General features: G+C 38.5%; 1 protein-coding gene and 1 long non-coding RNA gene across 2 annotated transcripts; both read right to left on the reverse strand.

Moving 5' to 3' along the window:
- Nucleotide 1: 1 nt before the first annotated feature.
- On the reverse strand, nucleotides 2-1,987 carry LOC107104940 (GTPase IMAP family member 8-like; the record flags this gene model as incomplete). The annotated part of the gene is made up of 2 exons (XM_015405056.1): nucleotides 767-1,987; nucleotides 2-687 (listed from the first exon to the last, which is right to left on the reverse strand). Coding segments are annotated over exons 1-2 (1,842 nt in total), but the record flags the coding sequence as incomplete, so codon positions are not given.
- A 3,005-nt stretch (nucleotides 1,988-4,992) lies between these two features.
- Nucleotides 4,993-8,676, reverse strand: LOC107104939. The gene is made up of 3 exons (XR_001482307.1): nucleotides 8,643-8,676; nucleotides 7,825-7,885; nucleotides 4,993-5,065 (listed from the first exon to the last, which is right to left on the reverse strand). It is a non-coding gene; the product is annotated as an uncharacterized LOC107104939 (long non-coding RNA).
- Between the last annotated feature and the right edge of the window lie 1,859 nt (nucleotides 8,677-10,535).

Raw genomic sequence — 10,535 nt, forward strand, 5'->3', positions numbered from 1 at the left:
TCTCTCTCTTCATCTCTTCTTCCTTCTCCTTCAGGATTTTCTCTGTTTTTTTCAGAATGGCAGCTTCAGCCTCCTGCAGCATCTCATTGGTGTAGAATCTGTTGTTATTTTCTTTCACCATCGTGTCAATCTTCCTGATCAGCTCACTGACTTGTGTTTGACTCTCTTTATAGTTGTTAAATACGTGGCATCTTCCTCCACAGTCAGAGATCAGCTTCTTCAAGTAATCATCTCTTCCAATGTATTCTTCAATAGTTTCCTCATCATTTTCTAGTTTATCTCCATTTGTGAAAAGAATGATGGTGAATTTTTCTGCACCTTTCCCGAATCCTTCCTTTATTAACCTCAATGCCTCCTTCTCCTCTGGTGTAATTCTACCGATCTGTAAAACCAGCAGGAAGACATGTGGCCCTGGAGCCAAAAGACTCATACATTTCAACATCTCATCATAAACATCTTCATGGGACAAACTGTCATCAAACAGACCAGGAGTATCGACCACAGCAATATGACGGCCGTCCACCACACACTGCTCTTTCTGACAAAGTTTTGTGACTGATTTGCAGTCTGCCTTAGCTTTAAAGTCTTTACGTCCCAGAATCGTGTTTGCAGAAGAGCTTTTTCCAGAACCGGTTTTACCGATTAGAACAATCCTAAGACACCTGGGGCTCTGATCTATTTCCTCACCTGTAAAAAAAGAATAAAACGTTGATTTACAATGGAGTTGCACCTGAAGTTTGAAATATGTTTTCCAACAAGAACTTACCCTGATCCAACTCTATCTTTTTGAGTTTCCTAATTTCAGCCTCTAGTCTGGTGATGTGTTCAACATGTTTGATGTTCTTCTCTATTTGGCTGCTCACAAATGTCTCTGATGTGTAAAAATATGGACTCTTTTTGTCAGTGATTGCTCTATCCATCATTTTCATCAGTTCTGGGATCTGCTTTCGATCCTTGACATTAAAAACAAAATATCTTCCTCCACAGCTCTGAAGGAGCTCCAGGATGTCCTTGCTCTTATTTATAAAGTTAACCACAGCTGGAGCTGTAGGATCTGAGTCCACAGTGAACAGGATGATGGTGAAGTCATTGACTCTAGAGCTGAATGTGTCCTGGATGGTCTGTAACTCTCCCTTGTCTTCATCAGTGAGGGGAGCCACAGGTAGGACCAGAATGAAGGCGTGGACACCCTCAGGATCACAGAGGGAGATACACCTGAATGATTCCTCAATCACTTCCTGCTGAGCTTTTCCATTCAAGGCAGGCAGCTCCACCACAGAAACCCAACGTCCACAAACCTCTCCCTGGTTTCTAACACACTCTGATGAGTTGGAGGCTGAAGGAAGATCTGTCTGACCTAGAATGGCTTTGGCTACTGAGATCTTCTCTTCTCTTCTCCCCCCACAAAGAACCAGGTTTAGTGAAGGTTTGTTGTATTTTACCTTTTCTGTTAATTCTGTCATTTGTTGTGATCCCATCATTCCTCCAGGCAGCTTGAGGAATTTTCCTGGGTTCTTTTTCATGAGATCCTCAATGTTTTCCATCAGTGGTCCCAAAGCCCCTTCAGTCATGTTGTAGTGCCGTCCCTCACAGTCTTTAAGGAGGTCATTGAGAGAAACACTAATTTCGGTCAAATGTGTCATGACAATTATTGAATATTTTAAGGCATCTTGACCAAACAAACTCAGGAGGAACTTCAATGTTTGTCTGTCCTTCTCGTTGAATTCTGAGGGTTTTACTAACAGAAGCAGAACATTTGGTCCAGGAGGAAGGACACTTTGAAAACGTTGAATTTCTTCTATGACAGCCTCTGTGGCCAGACTGAACATGTCAGGAATTTTCACTACTGTTACTTTTCCTGCTTTCCATTTTCCTGTGAAGATGGTGGAGCGTAATCCCTTTGGTTGGTAACCTTTTTCCATCCCAGTGATGAGCTGAGTGAGCTTTGTCTTTTTATCCCCACTTCTTCCTATCAGAAAAATTTTCAAAGAAACTGCAAAGCAAACAAAATTAAGTTTCTGCATTTAGAAAGTATTCTTATTGTAATGCTCAAAAAAGAGTAAAATGCTACATATCCTAGAAGAAATACCATGGCATTTAACTGTCTACAGTAGATAGAAGATATTAAGATATTTTTTAACATAAGTAAAGCCAGGCATACACTATGAGTTTTTGCCCTTTTCGGGAAAACTTTCTAGTCGTGCGAGAACTTTTCGACTTTCAGCCTGATTGTGCGCCCTTCATCATGTAGTGTTCAGGGGGTAACAAGGGGCGATCAGCCTCTCACGACCAGCTCCCGATCAGGAATTGTAAGGTCGGGAGAAAATCAAACATGTTTGAAATCCAGTCGGCCGGTATGGGCAAATCGCTCAGTGGGCATGCGCAAACAAGGAGTCTTCTTCTTCTTCCTCTCACATAAAAACACAGAAGCATGGTGTGGGTAAGAGAAAAATTTAATTCTTTCTGTAAAATTGACAGACTGTAGTAGCCACGTTTGCTGTGAACTCATACTGTACAAATAAACTCTGCAGTTTCATAGCATAGTGTATGCCTGGCTTAAGCTTTCTTACAGGCTGAAATTCTTTTGGATTGACTTGTTTGATTTATCTCAACTCAGTTTACCCTGAACAGCAGCTTTTAAATAAGGATTAAGGAAGCATTTCAACGTGTTTGACAGGTTAAATCAAATCAAACTTTCACCAGTGCAACTCGGGATGTGATTTCACCAGCAGAACAGTAAAGCCAGCAGTGCCAACCTGGGCATCTGCTCTGTGTTGACACATGATGGTTAACTTAGTGCCTGACAATAAATTAAAATTCTTATCATGGAAATGTAAATAAACTATGATTTTTTTCAATATATGAATGGTAAATGCATATAAAGTTGATAAACATAACCCTGCTGAATCTTTGCATTATAATTAGGTTTGTTTTTTGTCAGTCACTCACATGACCTACAAGCTAATGGAAGAAAAATGTTAATTTTGATAAAAAAATCAATGATAAAAATTAAAAGAATTTTTTTAAAGCTAGAAATTCGTAAATAACTAGGAAATAAAATTGTGGTTTGGTGTGAACTTTTTGTGGGAACTCGTGATTGAGACTGTATATTTTTTTTCATTTTTTTTGCTTGTTAGGTTCAGGTCCGAACTTCTCCCTCTCCCAAGAACATCTTAAGTCTCCGCTAAGTGCAGAGCCCATTCCCCTCGTCCTGCCCCCCTTCGCTGGCTGGTGCTTGGGCTCACTGGTGCACTGGTGGTGCTCGGTGTTTGGAGTTGGATGCCCGAGTGGGTACTGGCTTATATCTGGTGGCTGCTCTGCGGGGCCTGGTCCCCTGGGGCCCGGTCAGGGGCGAGGTGCAGGAAGCCCCTGGGGCCTCGGGTCCCTGGGGCCCATGGCCGGATCCACTTCAGGGTGGCTGGCTGCAGGCGCAGCTTGCAGACTAGTCCCCAAGGCTCCTGGGGGCTCCGGTATTGTAGTGACTGGGGTTTTCCTCTGGGCTGTCTCTTCTCCTGGGTTGACCCCTCCTGGGTGCCGCTGCTCTTGAGATCCCTTTGGGCGTCTGATGCTTTGGGTTCCCCGGCGCTGGACTCGGTGCTCTAGGGCGGCGCGTCTTCGGCTCTTCACAACCACTATTGAGCATTTTTCCTTTGGAAAAACTTTACATGCACAAGTCCACTCTAACAACAACTACAGGTGCTTGGCTCCAGATACTTAGAGATTCACTTCCATACAGAAAGCCCATACACTTTTCTTCAGCTACAGTATACATGTCAGATTAAATAATACAGGGTTGTGCATATGCATTTTATTTTAAAGTGGAGAGGACAGGTCTTTTTAAAAATTAATGAAAATCCATCCTCCACTATATCTTTAAATATCCATGTGTGTGGAAAGACAAACCTATGGTGATTACAAAATGTTATTCAGGTTGGTATATATCTGTAGCTGCAATTTAGTATAAGTGTGTATCTGTGAGACACGTAACCCAGCCAATGCTACAAGCTATTAAAATAGTGGATAGCTATATAATAATAAAAACCCACAAAGCTATTTTTTTAGCCCATCTACCAGAGAAGCCCTAATTAATAGTAGCATGTCCAGTCTAGCAATGAAGATCATGAAGATAAAATATATAATCAATAACAATAAATATGCTGGAGTAATATGTGAACAAATGATAAAACCACTTTCACATTTCTGCCTGGCCTCTCATTTAAACATGCCTAGCACTATACCTGTTTAGAGAGAGTATTAGAGAGTTACACTTAAAGAAAATATATGTGATAAATCCACTTACTGTTTGATGAAGGAGTGGTGAAAAAGGATGAAACCTGAGCAGGGATCCGACTAATGGCGTATAAACCTATGAAGATATGATATGAACTTAGTCTCTCCCTACATTCTTTATATTTTTAATTGCTCCTATAGGACTTACCATCTGTGACTGTAGAGAACAAACCACTGGTTGTTTTTTGTGTCTGGTTCTGATCATTTTCCCTTTGGTTAGATGGTGTTTCCTCAAACGATTTATAACTCACATATTGGTCACCATTCTCATTCACAATTTGAGAAAAGCGACTCAGAAGCTGTGCATGATCCATGTCTTCTTCCTTTAGAGGTCTATATTTACACTTTTTGATCAAGTCTTCCAATAATGGATTGTTTGTGTATGTTTCTTTCAAAGGTGGATTATCTTGTTGTCTTGTCATGATAAGTAATAATGAATAACTGAATGATCGATCATTAAAGTGATCAAGGACTTTAAAGATCCTGTCTTTATCTCCCTCATTTAGATCTTCAGGCTGCACAACCAACACAAACACATGGGGTCCAGGATCAGAGGCCTTTGCAAAATCTTTGACAAACCCTGTAAGGTTTTCCTGTGTGGAGAACTGCAGATCTGGAGTGTTGATGACCGTTACTTTTTGTTCTCCCACTGGCTCACTGACTCTAAAACAGGTTTCAGGTATTTGACTAAAAACATTTTTTCCAAGTATAACGTTCCCCACAAAATTCCTCTGAGTCCATGAGCCCCCCAGCAGAACAATCCTCAGGTCTGACACTGAAAAAAAAAGACAGAAAAAATAAAGTAAATTAAAAAGCAGTCTGTTCATATCAAAATATTTTCCTGCTCAGTAATGGGGGACATGGTCAGAGCAAATACCAAAGGCGGTGTTCAGCAGGCATTATTTAAGACAGCTCCACTACTGCAACATGTATTTGCAGCTAGGCACTAGGCACACTTTTGACAGCATTGAATACAAAAACGCCTTCTTGGGAACTGTCGATCAATGAGCATGAGGCTATTTATGCTTAATTGAAAATGGGTGATCCTTTGGAATCAGCAATGCTGCTGCACTATGTACGAGGTGTGGCTCTCAGCTTCCTCAAGGAGGGGATGAAAAAAGTAAAATATCCTCTAACTCCTGAATTAAGCTGTAATATGTTAATAGAAATTTTTATTTTTAAGTTCTACATTGGTTTCAGCATGATGCCATTTGTTGTAAATTGCGGTTTAAAAATATGTTTACAACAGTTTTATTTTACCTTTTTAACGTCTGATATGACTTTACTTTTTTAATGTCTGAAACTGATATAAAGAGGACTTTGTGGAATCTTAGTCAGTTATATCCTGAAAACATTAATTTATTTCATCTATGATCAGAGCTTTCATCTTTTATCATATGAATATGTTCCTTCTGTTGAAAATGCTTTGCTTTACTGCCATCCTTCTAACCGTTCTTTCTCTTAACGAAAAACTATTAATTAATTCATTAATTCTGTCAACATTTTTGAAAAATCATCTTAAAATAATGCAGTTTTTTTAATACTAAACATGTGGATGATTAGTGAATTATTTATATGTTTGTAAAGAAAAAGGTTTTACCTCGTAAAGCTTCATCCTGCACATTTTTTGGACCCTCATTTTTTGTCTTTACCTGTGTATTTTTTCTGCAGTGAGCCTAAATATCTTGTCATATCAAGTGCTTATTTTTAAATGTAATCGTATTATTATTATGTATTCCTTTTGCGGATGAATTTTTACGTTCTTCACCTCTGGCCAATTATTCCCATTGCAAGACATACACTTCAGTTTACTCTCAAAGCACAAAAATTCCACATGACAGTGCAAAGGACTTCCTGCTGCGCTTGGGCACTGTGCAGGGAGATTATCTGCAAGCAGGGGCTCTGCAGACTACAAGGTAAGAAATACATTTTGATCCTTTCATTCTGCAAGTTTACTAGTGGTTCCTAGAATTTCTAAAAGTAGAAACGGAGGCAGATCTTTTAGTTATCAGGCTCCTCTCCTGTGGAACCAACTATCAGTTTTAGTCCACTCTGTCTAAACCCTGTCTACTTTAAGGCTTAAAACAATTTTGATAAGGCTTGGAGTGGCTCAGGTTATCCTAAGTAAGTAATGTAGGTAAGTAGTGTTTATTTATATAGCACCTTTCACAGACATAGAAGTCACAAAGTGCTTCACAAAATTACAATACAAATGAAAATAAATTTACAGTAAAAAATCATAGTAAGCTCAAGGAAAACGTAAAATCGTTGCAGAGCACCGGCGCAAGGGCCTGAAAGGAGTGATCTCCCCTGGTCCTGTAATGAGTACAAGGGACCATGAGCAGGTTCAGGTCCTGAGACCTCAGCGTCCGAGAGGGCGTTTAAGGACACAACAAGTCTCTAGGAGTGAGCCTGACTGGTAACGGCCCTGAAGGTCAGCACCGAGATTTTAAACTGGATCCAAAAAGAGACTGGGAGTGAATAAAGAGCTTTTAGAATCGGCGTAATATGAGCCCTTCTGTTTGTACAAGTCAGTGAACTCTCAGCAGAGTTTTGAACCTGCCAAAGACGAGACGACTCCTTTTTTCTCCCTGAAACCCGGTAAACCTCAGCAGATTCTGGATTAGCTGCAGGTTTCTTCCTGTACAAAGGGAGTTTTGCTCTCTACTTTTGCTACAAGCATTCTTGATGTGAGGGATTGTTGTTGAATTGTTTCTGTAACGTGTCTTGACATGATGTGGTGTGAATTGCTGCTATATAAATAAACAGAATTTAATATGTCTTATTTAGAGCTATGAGGAGATGAACTAAAGTTACTGTTGTTATTTGTCTAAGGAGTACTCTTTGAGTAATATCAGTTCTCACTACCTCTGAAAATATCAGGGATATTACTGAATAAATGCTGGAGATTAAAGGGATTCTTCAGTGTGCTGCTGCCACCTATTGTTCACTACAATCTCAGTTCAACCCTATATACTTGCTGCAGTCACTTTCAAAGCTAAGGGCTATCTCTACAATCACTAGTATATCAGCTATGTGCTGCTATGTGATACTTGTTTGAGTAAACCTCCACCTCACATCCTGCTGCACTGACAGATATTTGGATGTAACTAATTTAATTTCTGGGGTCAATGCATATTTTTGAATGACATCTATAAGTTTTCTTTTGTGAATTTTGGGGCTCTTCCAAAAACAACCTGGGTCTCAGCAAGTTTTGTGACATATAAATGCAGTTTTTTTTTTCCACTTTTCTCCATCTTTTTTTTTCTTTTCTGATATGCCTTTCTGTTTCTCAAGCGGCAGTGGATTTTCGAAATTTTTTTTACATGAAAAGGATCAGAATGTCTCGGTATATGGAAAACGGGGAGCAGATGTTAATGGTTTACTACGTTATAATTTATTTTTCCTATTACTTTAATGGCAAATTTTATGTTAAACACAAATACATATGTTAAATATGCATAAGTATTCCAGGGGCACTGTTATGAAGGTGGGCAACCAGCCCTTGCCCTGGGGCCCTGTGATGTAACATACCTGATTCTGCAGCTGCCATGATGTCACTAGGCACACCAGATGAATTCACAAAGAGCCAGGTCTGTTTAAGAACATAGAATTAAAATAACCAAAGGTTTAGAAGCAATTTAATAAATTGACAGACATATGATGGAAATCAAAAGAAGCCTACAACCCAACTGCATTTATATCAAATCTAGGAATAAGATTATAGACATTGGAACATAAAAAAAAAAAAAAAACATGTCAAGGAACAGCATAAATATCAGAAAACCTGACTGAAAGGAAGACGTAAGATTATTCCATGTTAATAGCCATAAAAAAAAAAAATCATCATCAAATAGGCTTAGATAAACCTGCTAAACAGGATTTGGTTTACAGGAAATCAGACAAAAAAAGAAAACATCAGGGTGTGGTCACTGGAAAGAAAAGGCCTTTGGCTTCAATTTCGTTCAGCCAGCTTTCCACATGAATGACGAAATTATAATTGAGATAAAAAAAAAAAAAGAGATGATATAACCACTGGAAAATTATGACTTTCTGTTAAGCCTTATAACATATTTAGCCTAAAAATTCACCTGACTGTTTCTGGTTCTGCTCAAATCGGAGTTATGTATGAAGTTATGTAATCTAAGTCAATTTTTTACTTCCGCTTTAACTTAAATCCCCTTTAAATATCTGTGTCCAACCTGAAATCATTTTAAATCCGGGCAGTTGTATAATAGTTAAATTTTTTTTTTCAGAGCAGTTTATTCAGTTTACAATAAAACACTCCGGATCCCAACCATTGCACTGAGAACTAGTTAAACAAATAAAATCCAAATATTTTAACTACTTACCGTGTTGTAATGCGTCCCCAACCCGTCGCATGAATGAAAGTGAAAGAATTATGCCCACCACTGGTTTTATATGCTCGTGTATGTGGGTGGAACTGAAACAGGTATTTGTGGTCAGATTGGATCTCACCCTAGATGTTAAACAACCACAAAACATGTTGTTATCTGTAAATAGCTGTTTTAACATCAAAACCCATGGAAAAAGAAATCTGTGTTTTGTTTTTTTTCTCAGGTGATGGATGATAAAAAGAGTAATGCCATAGTGGTGGGTCTGACAGGCAAGTCACGTACTAACCCTGAGCCTTCACCCTCTTCCAGCTCTCCATTAGGAAGTTTCCTTTTAATGTGGACTTCTTCGTTAATCTAATGTATGGGTCAAGAAAAGCAGCTAGAAGGTCAGAAAAGCAGTTACCACATTGCACCACAATAATGACCTTTGGCTTTGAGGGCTCCCATGGTCAAGTGTCATCTAAATTAGATGAAATACTAAATGGCATACCAACAGTTACTTCACCATTACTATAGGTGACACGCTGCCTTTCTGCATCATTTACTTCAGGCAAACTTTGTGCTACATTACAGACTCTGCCTTCCGCTTGATCAGTTCTTTTACTCTTTGATGTGACTTCAAGAAGTGCTTTGTTTTATTGTATTTCTCCATACTCTCCAATATTATCCTCAATTTTATTTTCACTGGCTACATTTTGTCATGATCTCAGCACCGATGACTGGATTATGGTTAATTTCATCCACCTTTCTAGCTCCAACCAGTTTTCATCATCGCTCATCAGATCCACCTGTTCCAGTTCCTATATAAACTTCTTGTTCCCAGCCATGTGCCAGATTATTCGAGCCATGGGTGAGAGTTCTCCAGTATATGCAGTGTGTTCCTTGCCTGATCCTGAATAGTTTTTGCTCCCAGAATTCTGAGTTTGCCTGCCCTGTTTTCGGACTTCTTTTGGATTCTTCCTGCTAACGACCTTGGATCTGTTCTACCCTCTTTGCAGATTTCTTTGCATTTTTATTTCCTTTCAGTTTCTCTAAAGTGTACATTCTCTTACCTGACTTACTACCTGGAGCACAGCTCTTTTCTCTTATTTTTTCAAGTAGCTAACTTCTTTTGGATTCTGCTGAATGTCTGCGATGATTCATGCAACAGAAGATGACAGCTGATACTCTGTCTCCATAATTCAGAATATGTTTTTGCCAAATCATCTAACATCAGTGTAATGACAGAAGAATTAATATGCAAATTCAAAACCAGAACATAATAATGTGGAAACCTTCATTAGTGACAAAATCAGGAATACATTTTGGCAATTTAATTCCACCATTTATATTTAAAAAAAAATATATATATATATTTGCACCCTACTTTAAAAATGTGTGAGGAAAACCCAATTAAATAATGCACCCAATCAAATAATGCACAAAAAGCTATGTGTAAAATAAAGTCATTGAGTAGCATTGATGGCTTGCAATGGTATGATCATTTTATGTTTTTTTCTTATGTATAAATCTTTATTAAGAGGTAATCTTGGAGTAGGTGTATTTACCACATTCACTGCATATTCCAAATATTTTACTAATCTCTCACTGTATTCCTACGTTTTATATTAAATGTTTTGGCACACTTTCCCATATTTCATATCACTGCTACTGTAAATGTAGGGTAAATGGCTGTGTAGATGACACCTAATATTTTCATAGAAAGACCTTATCATTTTGAAGTTTACTTAAGACTTCTACCCCAACAAGGGTCGTCTTGTCTTTGCCTCTTATAGTGTGTGTATATAATTCAATTCAATTCAATTCAGTTTATTTATATAGCGCCAAATTCACAACACATGTCATCTCAAGGCACTTTACAGTTCAACCAGATCATACAGTCAAATT

Source organism: Cyprinodon variegatus, unplaced genomic scaffold, assembly GCF_000732505.1.
Source record: "Cyprinodon variegatus isolate N-32 unplaced genomic scaffold, C_variegatus-1.0 Scaffold1966, whole genome shotgun sequence".
Lineage (NCBI taxonomy): Eukaryota > Metazoa > Chordata > Actinopteri > Cyprinodontiformes > Cyprinodontidae > Cyprinodon > Cyprinodon variegatus.